The 20,189-nt window shown below is 41.1% G+C and overlaps 1 protein-coding gene across 1 annotated transcript in view; it reads left to right on the top strand.

Moving 5' to 3' along the window:
- Positions 1 to 18,553, top strand: part of LOC139406014 (voltage-gated inwardly rectifying potassium channel KCNH7-like) — a 92,472-nt gene extending 73,919 nt beyond the window's left edge. Inside the window, exons 11-16 of the mRNA XM_071148476.1 lie at positions 1,588 to 1,793; positions 5,799 to 5,892; positions 6,066 to 6,299; positions 16,160 to 16,316; positions 17,978 to 18,161; positions 18,356 to 18,553. Coding sequence (XP_071004577.1) covers positions 1,588 to 1,793; positions 5,799 to 5,892; positions 6,066 to 6,299; positions 16,160 to 16,316; positions 17,978 to 18,161; positions 18,356 to 18,553 — 1,073 coding nt within the window. The remainder of the gene's footprint in view (positions 1 to 1,587; positions 1,794 to 5,798; positions 5,893 to 6,065; positions 6,300 to 16,159; positions 16,317 to 17,977; positions 18,162 to 18,355) is intronic.
- Positions 18,554 to 20,189: the final 1,636 nt, after the last annotated feature.

Here is a 20,189-nt window from a genome sequence, read left to right as displayed (position 1 = left end):
AGACAGAGCCGTTCTCTTAATCTTCTGAGAATATAAACGCGGCACAAAAAGAAACGTCCTCTCACTGTCAACTGCGTTTATTTTCAGCAAACTTAACATGTGTAAATATTTGTATGAACATAAGATTCAACAACTGAGACATGAACTGAACATGTGACTAACAGAAATTGAATAATGTCTCCCTGAACAAAGGGGGGGTCAAAATCAAAAGTCTGTATCTGTATCACCAGCTGCATTAAGTACTGCAGTGCATCTCCTCCTCGTGGACTGCACCAGATTTGCCAGGTCTTGCTGTGAGATGTTACCCCACTCTTCTACCAAGGCACCTGCAAGTTCCCAGACATTTCTGGGGGGAATGGCCCTAGCCCTCACCCTCCTATCCAACAGGTCCCAGACGTGCTCAATGGTATTGAAATCCGGGCTCTTCGCTGGCCATGGCAGAACGCTGACATTCCTGTCTTGCAGGAAATCATGCGCAGAACGAGCAGTATAGCTGTTGGCATTGTCATGCTGGAGGGTCATGTCAGGATGAGCCTGCAGGAAGGGTACCACATGAGGGAGGAGGATGTCTTCCCTGTAACGCACAGCGATGAGATGCAATGACAACAAGCTCAGTCCGATGATGCTGTGACACTGCCCCAGACCATGACGCATGACCCTCCACCTCCAAATCGATCCCGCTCCAGAGTACAGGCCTTGGTGTAACGCCCATTCCTTCTACGATAAACGCGAATCCGACCATCACTCCTGGTGAGACAAAACCGCAACTCGTCAGTGAAGAGCACTTTTTGCCAGTCCTGTCTCGTCCAGCGACGGTGGGTTTGTGCCCATTGATGACATTGTTGCCGGTGATGTCTGGTGAGGACCTGCCTTACTTCAACAGGCCTTCAAGCCCTCAGTCCAGCCTCTCTCAGCCTATTGCGGACAGTCTGAGCACTGATGGAGGGATTGTGCATTCCTGGTGTAACTCGGGCAGTTGCTGTTGCCATCCTGTACCTGTCCCGCAGGTGTGATGTTCGGATATACCGATCCTGTTGCAGGTGTTGTTACACGTGGTCTGCCACTGCGAGGACGATCAGCTGTCCGTCCTGTCTCCCTGTCTTAGGCGTCTCACAGTACGGACATTACAATTTATTGCCCTGGCCACATCTGCAGTCCTCATGCCTCCTTGCAGCATGCCTAAGGCATGTTCACGCAGATGAGCAGGGCATCTTTCTTTTGGTGTTTTTCAGAGTCAGTAGAAAGGTCTCTTTAGTGTCCTAAGTTTTCATAACTGACCTCAATTGCCTACCGTCTGTAAGCTGTTAGTGTCTTAATGATCATTCCACAGGTGCATGTTCATTAATTGTTTATGGTTCATTGAACAAGCATGGGAAACAGTGTTTACACCCTTTACAATGAAGATCTGTGAAATTATTTGGATTTTGACTAATTATCTTTGAAAGACAGGGTCCTGAAAAAGAGACGAGTTTATGATCATCTTATATTTACTGAGAGACTCAAACCAGATCTCCTGATGGCTAGAGTATTCTGATAATTCTCTCTAAGAACTTAACCCAATCTACTCTCTCGCTCTCTACTCACCAGGGAAAAATGACATCTTTGGAGAAATGATCCATCTGTACTCCAAGCCTGGGAAGTCCAATGCGGACGTCAGAGCCCTGAGTTACTGTGACCTGCACACGATCCAGAGGGAAGATCTCTTGGAGGTGCTTGACATGTACCCTGAGTTCGCAGATTTTTTCCGGAAAAATCTGGAGCTGACATTCGACCTCAGAGACGAGAATGGCAAGGTACATTTATATCAGATGGCCCTAACACAAGCCTATTGGGTTCTCTGTCAAAACTGTATGGTCAGTAAACATGGGTAGTGTCCCAAATGGTACAATATTCCCTTTATAGTGAACTTCTTTTAGTGAGCAAGGCTCGTAGGGCTCTGGTCAAAAGTAGTGCACTATAGAGTATATGGAACAGGGTGCCATTTGGGATGCATCTTTGCTGTATCATATTCTAACAATGAAGTCCTGACAATAACAGAAACAAATAAGACTTGCCATATGAGATTGTCTAAGATAAAATATTTCATACAACTGGTGGGTCTAATCCTGAATGCTGATTGGTTAAAACCACATTCCAGCCAGTGTCTATTCCACAAGTTACCACTGGCTAAATCTATGACGTTAAAATGCCTATTTACTCTGTTCCATCTGACTGCGCAATCCACTGTCTCATCAACCCAGCCGGGCACTTTATAAACTTGATCTCCACTATAAAAAGCATCCAGACATTATCTCACATTTTCTTTAGAATAACATTTTGTTTTTAACAGCGGAGATTTGTATAAACCTTGCTGTCTGTCTGTCCAACATTTGCAACATTGTTTCAATATTCAGATTCGATCTCCAGCTGTCCCATAGTAATGAAGGTGTCGGGAGTCGGAACGAGACAGACAGGCAGGCAACGTTTCTCAGCCAGTCGTTATCATGAATCAGCTGACATCATTTTTATGACCTTAACTTTTTCCACGTTTTGTTACGTTACAGCCTTATTCTAAAATTGATTATATAGTTTTTTCCCCCCTCATCAATCGTCACACAATACCCCATAATGAATAGTTTTAAAGAAATGTTTGCAAATTTAGAAAAAACAGATATCACATTTACATTAGTATTCAGACCCTTTACTCAGTACTTTGTTGAAGCACCTTAGGCAGCGATTACAGCCTAGAGTTTTCTTGGATATGACGCTACAAGCTTGGCACACCAGTATTTGGGGAGTTCGTCCCATCTCTGCAGATTCCATCAAGCTCTGTCAGATTGGATGGGGACTGTCGCTTCACAGCTATTTTTAGGTCTCTCCTGAGATGTTCAATCGCTCTGACTGAGCCACTCAAGGACATTCTGACTGAGCTTCTCAAGGACATGCGTTGTCTTGGCTGTGTGCTTAGGGTTTTTGTCCTGTTGGAAGGTGAACCATTGCCCCAGTCTGAGGTTCTGAGCACTCTGGAGCAGGTTTTCATCAAGGATCTCTCTGTACTTTGCTCCGTTCATCTTTCCCTAGATCCTGACTAGTCTCCCAGTCCCTGCCGCTGAAAAACATCCCTGCAGCATGATGCTGCCACCACTTTGCTTCACCATAGGGATGGTGCCAGGTTTCTCTCCAGACATGACGCTTGGCATTCAGGCCAAAGAGTTAAATCTTGGTTTCATCAGACCAGAGCATCTTGTTTCTCATGGTCTGAGAGTCTATAAGTGCCTTTTGGCAAACTCCAAACAGGCTGTCTTGTGCCATTTACTGAGGAGTGGCTTCTGTCATGCCACTCTACCATAAAGGCCTGATTAGTGGAGTGCTGCAGAGATTGTTGTCCTTTTGGCCGGTTCTCCTATCTCCACAGAGAAACTCTGGACCTCTGTCAGAGTGACCATCAGGTTCTTGGTCACCTCCCTGACCAATGCCATTTTCCCCCAATTGAGCAGTTTGGCCAGGCAGCCAGCTCTAGGAAGAGTCTTGATGGATCAAAACTTATTCCATTTAAGAATGATGGAGGCCACTGTGTTCTTGGGGACCTTCAATGCTTCAGAAATGCTCTTCTGAACAACAGTGTCCTGATGCCGTCTTTCTTTTTCCCAACGCAGTTATGCCAAAACCACGCCCCATTATTCAGAGGGGCGTTCTACAACACTTTGAGTGCTCTCCAAGTCTCCCAAGTTCAGAAGTGAATATCACGTAGCGCAAAATTTCAGTCACTGATTAATAACATTCACCCTTATATTTCAAGATTGAAAAATATAATAACAATTTCGTGGACCGAGTTCCCTTAACGCTCAAAAACAACTTCAATATCTGTAGAATAGCGTATTCGACTGAATGATTAGCTAATAAATATTTGAGAAATTATAATAATAAGTATATGCTTTTACCTGATAATAGACTTCTAATGATAATATAACAACTTAAAATACAGAGCGAGTAATGTTAAGTAGCCTAGGTTAACTTAGCGGACCTTCAACTGAGGGAATTCAGCAGAGTTCTCTGAGACATTTTTACAACTCATTGAAACTTTGAAAATACACACTTGGTTAGAGCCAGTTTACACGGTTCTGTGAAGGGAGTAGTACACAGGGTTGTACGAGATCTTCAGTTTCTTGGAAATTTCTCGCATGGAATAGCCTTCATTTCTCAGAACAAAAATAGACTAACGAGTTTCAGAAGAAAGTTCTTTGTTTCTGGCCATTTTGAGCCTGGAATCAAACCTACAAATGCTGATGCTCCAGATACTCAACTAGTCTAAAGAAGGACAGTGTTATTGCTTCTTTAATCGGTACAACAGTTTTCAGCTGTGCTAACAATTGCAAAAGGGCTTTCTAATGATCAATTAGCCTTTTAAAATTATAAACTTGGATTAACTAACAGAATGTGCCATTGGAACACAGGAGTGATGGTTGCTGATAATGGGCCTCTGTACGCCTATGTAGATATTCCATTAAAAAAATCTGCTTCCAGCTACAATAGTTATTTACAACATTAACAATGTCTACACTATATTTCTGATCATTTTGATGTTATTTTAATGGATGAAAAAATGTGCTTTTCTTTAATAAAAAACAAGGACATTTCAAAGTGACCCCAAACTTTTGAACGGTAGTGTAGGTAAATCATTATTTGAATATGTTGGCAACCCGTTGTATAAATGTGATAACGCCCTCGAAACCGGTGTTTGGAGGATATATTGGCACAGTTTGCCGGCCAAACACTGGCTTCGAGGGCATTATCACTTAAATATAATCCTGGTAAATCAGTAATACTATTTCAAAAACCACTCCCTGTATTCTAAAGTATTCAAAAAACAGCTCGTTGATGAGGGAAGTCAAAGGAGAATGACAAGAATCGTGCAGGCGAACAGGTAGGTCACAAACAGAAAAATAATGGCACAGTACAACGGTGGTGTGCAGAACAGCATCTAAGAACGCACAACTCGTTGATCCTTGTCACAGATGGGCTATTGCACCAGACGACCACACCGGGTTCCACTACTATCAGCTAATAACAAGAAGAAACGCCTCCAGTGGGCACAAGATTTAAACAAACACTGGACAATTGAGAAGTGGAAAACATTGCTTGGAACATGATAGCGAGTTCTGTTTGCTTGAGTGGCCTGCGCAGACCTCAACCCAATAGAGCATCTTTGGGATGAGATGGAACAGGCTGTTCGCAGCATGATGTACCTCCATCCAATCTGCAGCAACTGCATGATGCCATCGCGTCAGCATGCACCAACATCCTTGTGGAATGTTTCCTTCACCTTGTAGACTTCCTCGAAGAATTCAGGCTGTTCTGGTGGCAAAGGGGGGTCCGACCCTAAATGGGTGCACCTAATAAAATAGCCGGTGAGTGTATATAAAACACAGGACAATCAAGTGTCTGACAGCACTGGGCCTTTAACTATGCTCATGGCCACTGCTATAATATGTTGCTGTAGCAGATTATACAATATTCATTGGTGAACATTACATTTAGGAGATTGGCCTAAAGTGCATCTCAAATGGCACCCTATTTCTTATTTAGAGCACTACCTTGACCATAGCCCTGGCCCCTGATCAAAAGTTGTAGATAATATTATATTACATTTGCGAGACGGGCGCAGTGTGCATCTCAAATGGCACCCTATTCCCTATTTAGAGCACTACTTTCACCAGAGTTCTGGGCCCTGGTCAAAAGAATTGCACTATAAAGGGAATAAGATGCTATTTAGAATGCCGTTTCATTGATTGTACGTGTTGATGTTTCCATCTACACAGGCTGCGTATTCTCACGCTAGTGATTCCGATCCAGAAGATGTTAAGAGCACAAAGAGCACAAGAAGAATCTCCTTCACACCACATCCAACTAAAGGTGGGTTCCATATTCATTCTCCGAAACGAGCGCTTCCTTTTGTGCATGCATTTGTTTTATTGTTATTTTTCACTGAGCACCTTTCTAAGTCCCAGAAGAGTTCGGTGCATTCTTTTCGTGGCACTAGAAGCACGGGTGTGTTCCACTGACTCGTGTTGATTACAATTCCACAGGAGGAAGCAACAAGGAAACGGAAAACAACTCGGAGAGGGAGTCCTACTCAGGACTAAAGAGAGCTTCAGTTGACCTGAAACACTCAGGGAAGGAGGAGCAGAGGTCCCTGGGGCCAGCCATCCAGGGGTGTCCCTCGGTGGAAGACCCTGCACTGGGGCTCGACTCCAGTAACACCAGAGACATCCAGGCACGAGACAGCATGGAGAGAACTCCCTCTTGTGACAATAACATTGGTGAGCAGAAATACAATCCTAACCCTTACTGTGTTCAAACATTGAACAACATTTGTTTCATTATCCATTGTTGATATAGTCCCAACATATTTAGCTTGTCAGCAATCAAGTTTTCAAGATATAACTTTCTAAATACAGAAATATAGCCAGTATGGTGCATTTTGCATACATAGTGTATACCAAAATTCAAAAGGCACTAGCACATCTGAGCTATCATTTTTACAGGTGCGCTGTAACTGTTGAATAAATTGAGAAAAAAGAAGAAACCCGCACACTGCTCTCGATAGTATCACTGCTCTTTAATAGCTTTTTTTTTTTTAATAGCTTAGTCAGAGCTTTTGTGAGTTTTTTAAATTAGCAATCTTATGTACACATAGCCCCACCCACATCCGTTCCACGCATCGAATGGGGTTGGAGTCGAGGGAAAACAAGTAAGTGCTACCAAATATAACAATATGCATTTCATAACTATTCAAATAAAGTGTGTACATAAAACGTATTAAACACGTCTGTAAAACCACAATGAGGACATCGGCCTACCAAGCATAAGGGTGCTAATTAAAAAAAACTCACAAAAGCTCTGACTACGGTCGTGAGGCCGATACGTAAAGCTTATTAAAGAGCAGTGATATTATCAAGAGCAGTGTGTGGGTTTCTTCTTTTTTCTATTTTTTTTTTTGCATGTATAGGGTATGCAAAAGTATGTGGACACTCCTTCATATTATCTGATTCAGTTAATTCAGTCACACCCATTTTGACAGGTGTATAAAATCGAGCACACATCCATGCAGTCTCTATAGACACACATTGGCAGTATGATGGCCTTACTGAAGAGCTCAGTGACTTTCATCGTGGCGCCGTCATAGAACGCCACCTTTCCAAATAGTCAGTTCGTCAAATGTTTACCCCTCTAGAGCTGCACCGGTCAATTTTAAGTCCTGTTATTGTGAAGTGGAAACATCTAGGAGCAACAACGGCTAATACGCAAAGTGGTAGGCCACACAGCTCACAGAATGGGACCGCAGAGTGTTGAAACACATAGAGCATAAAAATCATCTGTCCTCGGTTGCAACACTCTCTACCGAGTTCCAAACTGCCTGTGGAAGCTTAAGATCAACATGTGCAATGATGATGTCGCCATAATCTAGGACCAATAGGGATATCGACTGAATAATCTACCATTTAGCTAGAGGCAGGACCTACAGTTGAAGTCGGAAGATTACATACACCTTAGCCAAATACATTTAAACTCAGTTTTCACAATTCCTGACATTTAATCCTAGTAAAAATTCCCTGTCTTAGGTCAGTTAGGATCACCACTTTGTTTTGTGAATGTGAAATGTCAGAATAATTAGTAGAGAGAATTATTTTTTTCAGTTTATATTTCTTCATCACATTCCCAGTGGGTCAGAAGTTTACATACACTCAATTAGTATTTGGTAGTATTGCCTTTAAATTGTTTAACTTGGGTCAAACATTTCGGGTACCCTTCCACAAGCTTCCCACAATAAATTGGGTGAATTTTGGCACATTCCTCTTGACAAAGCTGGTGTAGCTGAGTCGGGTTTGTAGGCCTCCTTGCTCGCACAAGCTTTTTCATTTCTGCCCACAAATTTTCTATAGGATTGAGGTCAGGGCTTTGTGATGGCCACTCCAATACCTTGACTTTGTTGTCCTTAAGCAATTTTGCCACAACTTTGGAAGTATGTTTAGGGTCAAGCTTTAACTTCCAAGCTTTAACTTCCTGACTGATGTCTTGTGGATATATTGAAGAAACATCTCATCATTTTCCTCCTCATGATGCCATCCATTTTGTGAAGTGCTCCAGTCCCGCCTGTAGCAAAGCACCCCGACAACATGATGCTGCCACCCCCGTGCTTCATGGTTGGGATGGTGTTCTTCAGCTTGCGAGCCTCCCCCTTTTGCCTCCAAACATAACAATGGTCATTATGGCCAAAAAGTTCAATTTTTGTTTCATCAGACCAGAGGACATTTCTTCAAAGTGTGATCTTTGTCCCCATGTGCAGTTGCAAACTGTAGTCTGGCTTTTTTATGGCGGTTTTGGAGCAGTGGCTTCTTCCTTGCTGAGTGGCCTTTCAGGTTATGTGGATATAGATACTTTTGTACCTGTTTCCTCCAGCATCTTGACAAGGTCCTTTGCTGTTGTTCTGGGAATGATTTGCACTTTTCGCACCAAAGTACGTTTATCTCTAGGAGATAGAATACATCTCCTTCCTGAGCGGTAGGACGGCTGCGTGGTCCTACGGTGTTTATACTTGTGTACTATTGTTTGTACAGATGAACGTGGTACCTTCAGCCGTTTGGAAATTGCTCCCAAGGATGAACCAGACTTGTGGAGGTCTACAATTATTTTTCTGAGGTCTTGGCTGATTTCTTTTGATTTTCCCATGATGTCAAGCAAAGAGGCACTGGGTTTGAAGGTAGGCCTTGAAATACATCCACAGGTACACCTCCAATTGACTCAAATGATGTAAATTAGCCTACCAGAAGCTTCTAAAGCCATGACATCATTTTCTGGAATTTTCCAGGCTGTTTAAAGGCACAGTCAACTTATGTAAACTTCTGACCCACTGGAATTGTGATACAATGAATTATAAGTGAAATAATCTGTCTGTGAACAATTGTTTGGAAAAATTACTTGTCCTAACCAACTTGCCAAAACTATAGTTTGTTAACAAGTAATTTGTGGTGTGGTTGAAATGGTTTTAATGACTCCAACCTAAGTGTATGTAAACTTCCGACTTCAACTGTATGCTTAAATCAGAGTTATTTTTGTGCGCATAATATTTTTTTAACGTCCTTTCAATACCAATTTCAGGTCAAGAAAGTTTTTCTGTACTACAATGAAGGCAGACTGTAGTTCAGATCGAGCCTGGTCAACCATGAGGCAATAGCATACACAACAGCATCATCAGCATACAGTATAAGTTACATTTTTTTACAGACAAGTCGATATTGTTAATGTAAACAGTAAGAAGTGCAGAGTCCAGATATCGACCCCTGCAGGACACCTTTCATAATACCCAGGAAACCTGATTTAACACCATCAGAAGTGTTAGGTTCTTATTTTTCAGAGTAAATAACTCACAGACTCTAGAGAAGCTTTAACCAAGTTTAATTCTGCCCAAAGGTTCTGTACAGCTGTAATTCAGACAACCCAACATTTCTCCCATCACAGATATATATATCCCACTTAAGACACTCCTCCTTCTATCCAATCCTTACATCGTATGGTTCTACAGGAAAAGAGTAACAGGATACTAAACCCTTATTACTCCCTTCAGGGGATCTGACCTCACCTCCTGACCTCAACCCCTCCTTCACCTAATCCACAGATGTCCATCTGTCTCCCCTATATCAACACGTTGCTCTCCTCCCGTCCACCCAACACATTCCAAAGCCATCTGTCTTTCTACAGGGAACCATTCTTCTTCTCTATAATTTATTTCATATCTTAATAATGTTCCAAATGTCGAATCCAACAGTAGATACTATCTCTCATGTACTTTTTAAACCAGTTACATACAGCCTGGTCTAGGCCAATTGAGGGAAGCCTCTGAATTAGCAGTGTGTAATCAACAGTATCAAAAGCCTTTGACAGGTCAAGGAAGAGGGCAGCACAATGTTGCCTTTTATCCACAGAGTTATCATTTATAACTAGAGATGCAGCAGAGATAGTGCTATGACCTGGTCTAAAACCCGAATGATGTACATTTAGAATAAGATCTTAGCTGAGACTTAATCAAGGATTCTAATATTTTAGCTAGGCAGGAAATTATTTAGGTCACAAGGGTCACCACCTTTGTGAAGGCGGAGTACCAGGGCCACCTTCCAAATGTTGGGGATAGTACTAGATATAATCGTCAGGTAAAACCTATGGGTTAATGATTCAGCAATCAGGGGGGCAGACAGCTGCAGCAGAAATGGATCAAGCATATCAGCCCCAGTGGATTTGTTTTTACATCAATCTTACACAAGACATCTAGCACATCACAGATCGTACATGATTGAAATGAAACAAAGATTTACTGGAAGTTGACGGGTTTAACGTCGAGTCAGCTAGATGCTGGCAGAGGGAAGAGCAGTCAAATAAACACTCAGATAAAGCACCAATAGCATCCACCATGGCAGCATGAGGGGGTAAATCCCAGCAACAAATAAATATGTATTCTAGTTTATGGACACATCTACAACCAGGAGCTCACATTTCTTGGGAACAGAAATATTTCAAGATTGGGAATTAAATTCTACATATATAGCCACTCCTCCCCTTTTTTGTAATCTGTCACATTAAATAGATTATAATAATAAGAGACAACCATTTAATATTTAATGTATAGCCTAATGTTTCGAGAGAAAGAAAGAGACAACAGAAAGAGGAGTGTGTATTTCAGTCTGGGCGTTCCAAAGGCTCCTGCTACATCAGACAAACGTGATTAAAGTTCATTATCAACCTGTCATTTGTTTCAAATCACAAAAGAGCTGCTCTTACCCACACCAGCATTAATCAATGTACACAGCACGCATTAGCAGTGTGTCTAGCAGAGATAACACCAGAGTTAGCCTGACTACGACCCACTACTTCATTATTTGTTTATTTATTTGTATCCCCATTAGCTTTTGCAGAAGCAGCAGTTACTCTTCCTGGGGTACACAAAAAAAACAATACAGGACAAGTAGCAAAACACTGATACACTGATAGACAAGGGCAGTCACGCAAATGTTCAATTACAAATATATACAAACAATGCAACAACAAAAATAATACAAACAACACAACAACAAAATAGTTGTGTGTTAAAGCGTCTGTGTGTGCGTGCGTTTGTGTGTGTGTCCCCTCACAGTCCCCGCCGTTCCATGAGATGTTTTTAATCCCTTTTGTAAAGGTAGTTTTGCTGTTTGCTTGAGTAATTGGAGATGGTAGGGAGTTCCATGCGATAATGGCTCTGTATAATACTATGTGTTGCCAGGAATTTGTTTTGGACTTGGGCACTGTGAAGAGACCCCTGGTGGTAGGGCTCGGCATTAATATGTTATATTTACACAAAGCAAAATAACAATGTAGACAGAGCTAAGATTCTCGCCAAAGTAGCGCAAACTATCCAGTTAGAATTATTTTTTCTCTCTCAAATATCAGAGGATCTGGGCCGATAGCCAAAGTCTATTTTTTTAGTGGACCCTCTGTTGTCTTATTGTTGTAAAAGCCCATTTTTTCTATTTCCTCTCCATTTGATATGAGTATGACTTGACCTATTGTCACGTTAGTTGACGGAGGAATTAGACCAAGGTGCAGCGTGGTAAGCGTACATCTTACTTTATTTGATGAACACCAAAAAACAACAAAATATAAACGAACGTAACGTTCTGCAGGCTACACAGTAACAATACAAAATCAAGATCCCACAATCTAAGGTGGGAAAAAGGGCTGCCTAAGTATGATCCCCAATCAGAGACAACGATAGACAGCTGCCTCTGATTGGGAACCAAAAAACTAGAATGCCCACCCAAATCACACCCCGACCTAACCATATAGAGAAATAAAAAGGCTCTCTAAGGTCAGGACGTGACACCTATTAAGCCACTCTTAATGCATGCTAGATTCCTCCTGCCGCAGTTCTAGGCGATATCAAAAAGTTTTACGTTGTTTTGGAATAACCCAGAAACATGGGAGGCTTAAGGTAATAATGAGAGAGATAGAAGAAACAATAGCAAGATATAAAGATCAAATGAGAAATTTGAACAAACCTTACAGCATTATAATACAGAAATGATGAATGCATGCGAGGCCAAAAAAAAAAAAAACTTCCTTGCCATTGTGAACCAAACGACCAAAAGTCTAATCCTACTAACTGAAATATTATAAAAGCACGAAGACAAATTTTAAAAGGTATGAAGACTATTTTCCAAACTATTCTAATAATTTCCCAAATTTGCATATTTTACATTTGAATAATTATTGAGCAAACAATACCAAGACATTTAAAAGAAATAGGCTACAGCTGAGGAAAACATTTGAAAAAAAATGCGTAGTTGGCCTAGGCTTATTTCCATATTATTCTAGCAATGTGAAACCTACATACAACACATGTAGAAACCTAGGCCTAATATGAGAGGAGGATGAGGGAAGAATGTGAATCAGCTTATGATTATCCAGTTCTGAAGACAGCATGGTTGCTCTGGAGCCCATGATGGTTTATAACCCTTCACAAGACACACAGCCAGCGAGACTCGTTGACTGTGTCACTCGTCTACATCTACTCGCTTCGGCATACACATATAGCCAGATAGGCCTTGCTAAATATTTGGCTCCACTAAATATATTTTGCCAATGTCATGATTCCTCTTCTCCCTCACGTAGAATGCCAGCCAGTCTTCTTGTATTTACTTTGTAACTTTTTTTTGGTACATTATTTTGGATGGTCGCTAGGGGGCGAAAACATTGTCTATGGCAGGGGTGTCAAACTCATTCCATAGAGGGACTAGTGGGTTTTGGTTTTTACATTCAAGACCTAGACAACCAGGTGAGATGAGTTCCTTACTAATCATTGACCTTAATTCATTAATCAAGTACAAGGGAGGAGCGAAAACACTCGGCCCTCCATGGAACGAGTTTGACACGTGATACATGGCAAGAGCAGAAAATGATTTCAGATCCCTCCTATTTACTTCAGTCATATTCAGTCACCCTTTTACTGATGGTGTTACGGACAAGTGACATCAGCTTTCGGACAGGTAAAACATCTATCCTAAGTGGCTAAAAAAGTTCATGTCAAGCCCTGCCTGGCGGCGTGTCTTGTGGGGTGTTGTGTATGGTTGTCTGAGCTGAATGCTATTTGATAATGCTGACAATCTGGGATTTTCATCACAGCAATATTTCTCATAAAAACTACATGTGAAGCAGTTAATCTCTCATCAACCCTCAACCAGGAAAAACTGGCATGCATGTTGTTGTTAGTTCTGTATATGCAGTTAAGGTTATGGTATGCAGCTCTGTTTTGAGCCAGCTGCACCTTTGCTAGGTCTTTCTTTGCTGCACTTAACCATATTACCAGACTCTAATCAAGATGGGACAAAACCAACAACTAGTACACTTGATTTGTGTAAAAAAAATATGATTTATTTTATTTTATAACAGACATACCCTTCCCCAACGTCACAACACCTTTGTTAATATGACGTGACCATGATAATTGACCATCCAATGTTATACCTAGGACTTTAACTTCAACTTCAATGGTAACACCCTTTATACACAACTCCAGTTGAGGTTTAGGTCTTAGAGAATGTTTTAAACCAACTACAATGCTTTGAATTTTAGATGTATTTAAGACCAATTTATTATTAATCACCCAATGTAATACTGACTGTAACTCCTCATTTAGAATGTCAGTGTGCTCACTGGCTTTGGGTGCTGACATGTAGAGTGTGGAATCATCCACATTCATAGTCATTCTAGCTTTGTGTAAAACCAGTGGCAAATCATTTGTAAAAATAGAGAAGCGTAACGGCCCAAGGCAACACCCTGAGGAACACCGCACTGTACATATCTGAAGCTTCCATTGAAGAACACTCTGGGTTCTGTTGTATAAATAACTCTCCAACCATGTGATGGCAGTTGATGTAAAGCCAAAGCAAGTGAATTTCTTCAATAACAATTTATGATCAATAACATCAAACGCTGCAATGAAATCTAACAATATTATTATCCATTTATTTTAACCTGTCATCTGTCATCTGAGTTAGTGTGGTACGCATTGAGTGCCCTTCTCAGTATATGCATGCTGAAAGTCAGTAGTTAACTTGTTCTCTGAAAAATAGCATTATATTTGGTCAAACACGATTCTCTCCGCCAGTTTACTAAAAAACAGGCAGCAAACTGATTGGGTGGCTGTTAGAGCCAGACAAGGGTACTTTACTATTTTTAGGCAGTGGAATTACTTTAGCTTCCTTCCACGTCTGTAGACACACATACTCCTTTAGGCTTAGGTTAAAGATATAGCAAATAGGCAATACAGTCTGCAACCATTCTCAATAGTTTCACACCAAGGTTGTCTATACCTGGTGGCTTATTATTATTGATGGATAACAATGGTTTTTCCACCTCTCCCACACTAACTTGACTAAATTCAAACTGCAATCCTTATCTTTCATTATTAGATCTTTTATACAAAGAATATGATGGTTCACTGTTGAATGTTGTCATTTCACTTCTGGATTAGTCAACTTCACTAGTGAAGTAATCATTGAAATGATTGGCAATATCAAATGCTTTTATTATAAATGACCCATCAACTTCAATGGATAATGGAGATGATTTTGATTTTCTGCCCGTGATATCATTTAAGATACTCCAAAATATTTTTCCCGTTGTGTTTTATGTCATTTATCTTGGTTTGGTAATATTGTTTCTTCTTCCTTTTGTTAAGTTTAGTCCAAAATGTTCTCCATTTACAGTATGAGCAGCCTGACTTGTTTACCACCTTTTGCACAAAATCTTTCAACCATACAATTTTTCAAGTCATCATCAATCCATGGGGCTCTAGCAGTTCTCACAGTTAATTTCTTTACAGGTACATGCTGGTCAACAAAAGAGTCCTGAGAGAACAACATCTAGCATGATCTCTTATAAATGACATACCTTAGGGCCAACCTTTGGCACTTTGGCTTTTGTTGTTATTGCCACAATGTTATGGTCATTGCAGCCAATGGGAACTGATATTACTTTGGAGCAAAGCTCTACAGCATTAGCGATTTATATGATCCATACGAGTGGAAGTCACAGATCCAACACTATTGGTTGAGTGATAACCTGGGTTATAATACAGAGAGGAAGTCAATGTTCAGGTCACCCAGAGCTCTCTGTTAAACATCACACACACTATCAAGCATGGCACACATATTATCCAAATACTGACTGTTAGCACTTGGTGGCCTATAGCAGCACCCCAAAAGAAGAGGATTTAAATGAGGCAGGTGAACTTGCAACCACAACACTTCAACAACATTTGACATGAGATCCTCTCCAAGCTTTACAGGAACATGGCTCTGAACCTATACAGAAACACCTCTCCCATAGGCATTCCTGACTTTTCTGTAGATGTTATATCCTTGTATTGCTGTATCATCAAAGGAATGATCTAAGTGAGTTTCAGAGATGGCCAGTATATGAATGTCATCCGATGTTAGCAAGTTATTGATTTCATGAACCTTAATTATAAGGCTACATATATTAATATGGGCTATTCTTAGCCCTTTCCTGGGTAGCTTATCGGAAATATAAATAATATATTTTTTTAAGTTAAATAAAAATTAAAACATTGTTTGGCTAATAGAGTCAGTCAATCAGGCACTTGTAAGTGTGTGCTGTTGAGCTAAAGCTACTGAACCGGAAGCTTGGTTCTCTCACTCCTCCCTGGCTTTTGGGAGGGAACATGGTGAATGAGCTTGTCGTAGCGGATGTAAGCAATGTCCCAACACTCTCTGGTAGCTTTCATAGTTAGGATAAGTTATTTCCGCCTCTGGCACAAATCTTCAGAGAAGTCCTCGTTGAGGAAGATGTTGGTTCCTCTCAAGTTCTTGGTTCTCTCAAAAAATGCCATCTTGTCCTTGAAGCTTAGGAACTTGACCTACGTCCCACTATGACATAGAAAACAATTTTGTCTCCTGAAACACTAGCTAGGCAAATAAATTACAAACACAAGGAACAATACACAGCAGCTTTTCACCAAAAGAGTAATAGTGTTCTATTGTACTGGTTGGTTGGTTTAGTGATTACCAGGCTCCTATGCTCTGACCCACATGTGAACTTGTAAAGAATGTGTGTTTCCCTCCCTCGCCAGATGTGTGCAATGACAAATGGGACTGCGAGAAGCCCCAAGACTACCTGGATGAGTCAGCACAATTGCAGGACCTGAGGGGCGAGGATGACGACACCAGTGAAATTACATACGGAGAGGTGGAGCAACGCTTAGATCAGCTCCAAGAGCACTTAAACAGGTAGGCCTGTACTGCACTTAAACAGGTAGGCCTGTACTGCACTTAAACAGGTAGGCCTGTACTGCACTTAAACAGGTAGGCCTGTACTGCACTTAAACAGGTAGGCCTGTACTGCACTCCTTTGGCCATCTCTGACCTTTACAATGTAATGTCTAACATTCATGGAAATCTAGCTGCAATCCAGGTACAAAGGCCAGTAAACAGATGTGATTTCATAAAGCTCTAGTTTTTCTATTCTGTTTCATGGAGACAATGGAAATTCAGAATGAACATAAAAAAGTAAATTGTTGTTACTGTTGCATCTTGTGAATCCGTCTGGCCCTGCGGCACCTCATGACTGAAATCTATGAATCCCAAATAGACAAGTCACCCAGATTGTGTCTGAAAGTTATTAAACCATACGAAAAATAACAGCACACACTCTCCAACGAATACAAATTCAAACAACATCACAACAAAACTTGTTCCGTGTGCAGTGTTACATTTCAATCCCCATTATTTCCCGAAGCAGTCAAACAGGTTGAGAGGAGAGATAACAACACCTGCACCAGCAGGCTGACGAGAGCAGACAGACAAACAGCAGGTGGTAGTTTTAGCAGGAATAATCACAAAGAATAGGAGACCTCAAATTAAATCTTATTTGTCACATCAAATCGAATCAAACTTAATTTAATTTGTCACATGCGCCAAATACAACAGGTGTAGACCTTACCGTGAAATGTTTACTTACAAGCCCTTAACCAAAAATTGAGTTAAGAAAAATAAGAGTTTTGAAAAATATTGACAAAAGTAAAAAATAAAAGAGAACCAATAAAATAACAATAACGAGGATATATACAGCGGGGACTGGTACCGAGTCAATGTGCGGGGGTACAGGTTAGTCCAGGTCATTGAGGTAATATGTACATGTACTGTAGGTAGGAGTAAAGTTACTATGCATAGATAATAGATAATAAACAGTGAGTAGCAGTAGCATAAAAAAGGGGGGGGGGGGGGGTCAATGCAAATTGTCCAGGTAGCCATTTGATGACCTGTTCAGCAGTCTTATGGCTTGGGGGTAGAAGCTGTTAAGAAGGTTTTTGGACCTAGACTTGGCGCTCCGGTACCGCTTGCCATGCAGTAGCAGAGAGAACAGTCTGTGACTAGGGTGGCTGGAGTCTTGGACAATTTTTAGGTCCTTCCTCTAACACCCCAGTGATGTACTTGGCCATACGCACTACACTCTGTAGCGCCTTGCGGTCGGAGGCCGAGCAGTTGCCATACCAGGCGGTGATGGATAGCAGGAGGATATCCATCCATTATTATTATTACAGACAATGTGTGAGTGTGAGGTAGCTAGAAATCCCCTCCACAGACACTGTTACCCCACCCATACTGAATATTCATTATGACTCCTACTAGAGAGAGAGAGCTGATAAAACATGTTCCCATGCCTTTTGATTTCATTGACAACCATGATGATACTGTAAACATAGATCACAAGCTCCCCCTAGTGCTAGAATTTGACATATTCAACGACTGTACAATAAAAACAAAACAGCGATAGCCTAGAGACAGTATAGTTGTTGATTTGTGTTAAACTTATCCCTCCTTAGCCTCCAGTCCCTTATCCCTATAACCAAGAGTAGAAGTTCATTTCTGCCTTCCATCTGTGTTTGCAGATTGGAGTCCCAGATGACATCAGATATTCAGACCATCCTGCAGCTCCTGCAGAGGCAGTCTACCCTGGGACCTCCTGCCTATAGCACTGTGACTGCCAGTCCAGACTATCAAAGGCCTGCAGTTAGGGGTCAGCCAATCGCTGCTTTGACCAGCAGCCATTGCTTCAGCCATTCATCACCACAAGTACGTACTGAACTGTTGATTCCCACAGAACAAACAGACAATGGCAATCAAGGACCAAGACTTTTTAAAAATGGGATTGATATCATATTTGAAAAGTGATGACCAACTCCAAGAGTTCTGAGATACTTTCTAATGGTGGAAGCACACTTATGTTGAAATGTGTGTGTTTGCTCTTATTTATTTTACATTATCAGAGTCCTGAACTTAACTTGGAGAGGAGCCATCAGGAATTCAAAGACTCGGTGTCAGGCTTGGCTTATATGGATGATTCACCCAGAGAGGACAGCCTTACAGTACTACTTGTGCAAAGACACACATACAACAAACCCAACACGGGGCATCAGCATTCCAAATCTAGGCCAGTCTCAGACCCAGGGCCTCCAAGGCCATAGAGCAACACTACCAGTCAAAAGTTTTAGAACACCTACCCATTCAAGGGTTTTTCTTTGTTTTTACTATTTTCTACATTGTAGAATAGTAATGAAGACATCAAAACTATGAAATAACACATATGGAATCATTTAGTAACCAAAAGAAAGTGTTAAACAAATCAAAATATATTTTAAAATTAAGATTCTTCAAATAGCCACCCTTTGCATTGATGACATATTTGCCCGCTCTTGGCATTCTCTCGACCAGATTCATGAGTTAGTCACCTGGAATGCATTTCAATTAACAGGTGTGCCTTAAAAAGTTATTTGTGGAATTTCTTTCCTTCTTAATGCATTTGAGCCAATCAGTTGTGGTGTGACAAGGTAAGGGTGGTATACAGAAGATAGCCCTATTTGGTCCATATTATGGCAAGAACAGCTGAAATAAGCAAAAAGAAATGACAGTCCATCATTACTTTAAGATGTGAAGGTCAGTCAGTACAGAACATTTCAAGAACTTTGAAAGATTCTTTATGTGCAGTCACAAAAACCATCAAGCGCTTTGATGAACCTGGCTCTCATGAGGACCGTCACAGGATGGAAGACCCAGAGTCAGCTATGCTGCAGAGGATAAGTTCATTAGAGTTACCAGCCTCAGAAATTGCAGCCCAAATAAATGCTTCACAGAGTTCAAGAAACAGACACATGTCAACATCAACTGTTCAGAGGAGACTGTGTGAATCAGGCGTTCATGGTCAAATTGCTGCAAAGAAACCAACACTAAAGGACACCAATAATAAGAAGAGACTTGCTTGTGTCAAGAAACACAAGCAATGGACATTAGACCGGTGGAAATTTGTCCTTTGGTCTGGAGTCTAAATTTGAGATTTTTGGTTCCAACCATGGTGTCTTTGTGAGACGCGGTGTGGGAGAAGGGATGATCTCTCCATATGTATTTCCCACCTTAAAGCATGGAGGAGGAGGTGTTATGGTGTGGGGGTACTTTTGCTGGTGACACTGGGATTTATTTAGAATTCAAGGCACAGTTAACCAGCATGGCTACCACAGAATTCTGCAGTGATACGCCATCCCATCTGGTTTGGACTTAATGGGACTATCATTTGTTTTTCAACAGGACAATGACCCAACACACCTCCAGGCTGTGTAAGGACTATTTTACCAAGAAGGAGAGTGATGCATCCTGGCCTCCACAATCCCCTGACCTCAACCAAATTGAGATGGTTTGGGATGAGTCGGATTGCAGATTGAAGGAAAAGCAGCCAACAAGTGCACAGCATATGTGGGAACTCCTTCAAGACTGTTGGAAAAGCATTCCAGGTGAAGCTGGCTGAGATAATGCCAAAAATGTGCAAAGCTGTCATCAAGGCAAAGAGTGGCTGTTTGAAGAATCTGAAATATAAAATATATTTTGATTTGTTTAACACTTCTTTGGTAACTACAAGATTCTATATGCGTTATTTCATAGTTTTGATGTGTTCACTATTATTCTACAATGTAGAAAATAGTAAAAATAAAGAAAAACCCTTGAATGAGTTTGCGTTCTAAAACATTTCACCGGTAGTGTAGATCTCTCCTTTCTGTTTGCCTGTCTTCTCTCTCTGAAGTGTGACTCAGGGTTTTATTGACTATTTATTGC

The sequence above is a fragment of the Oncorhynchus clarkii genome, chromosome 3 (assembly GCF_045791955.1).
Source record: "Oncorhynchus clarkii lewisi isolate Uvic-CL-2024 chromosome 3, UVic_Ocla_1.0, whole genome shotgun sequence".
In the NCBI taxonomy this organism is placed as follows: domain Eukaryota; kingdom Metazoa; phylum Chordata; class Actinopteri; order Salmoniformes; family Salmonidae; genus Oncorhynchus; species Oncorhynchus clarkii.
The sequence above is the reverse complement of the archived record's forward strand: the minus strand, read 5'-3'. Positions and strand labels throughout refer to the sequence as shown.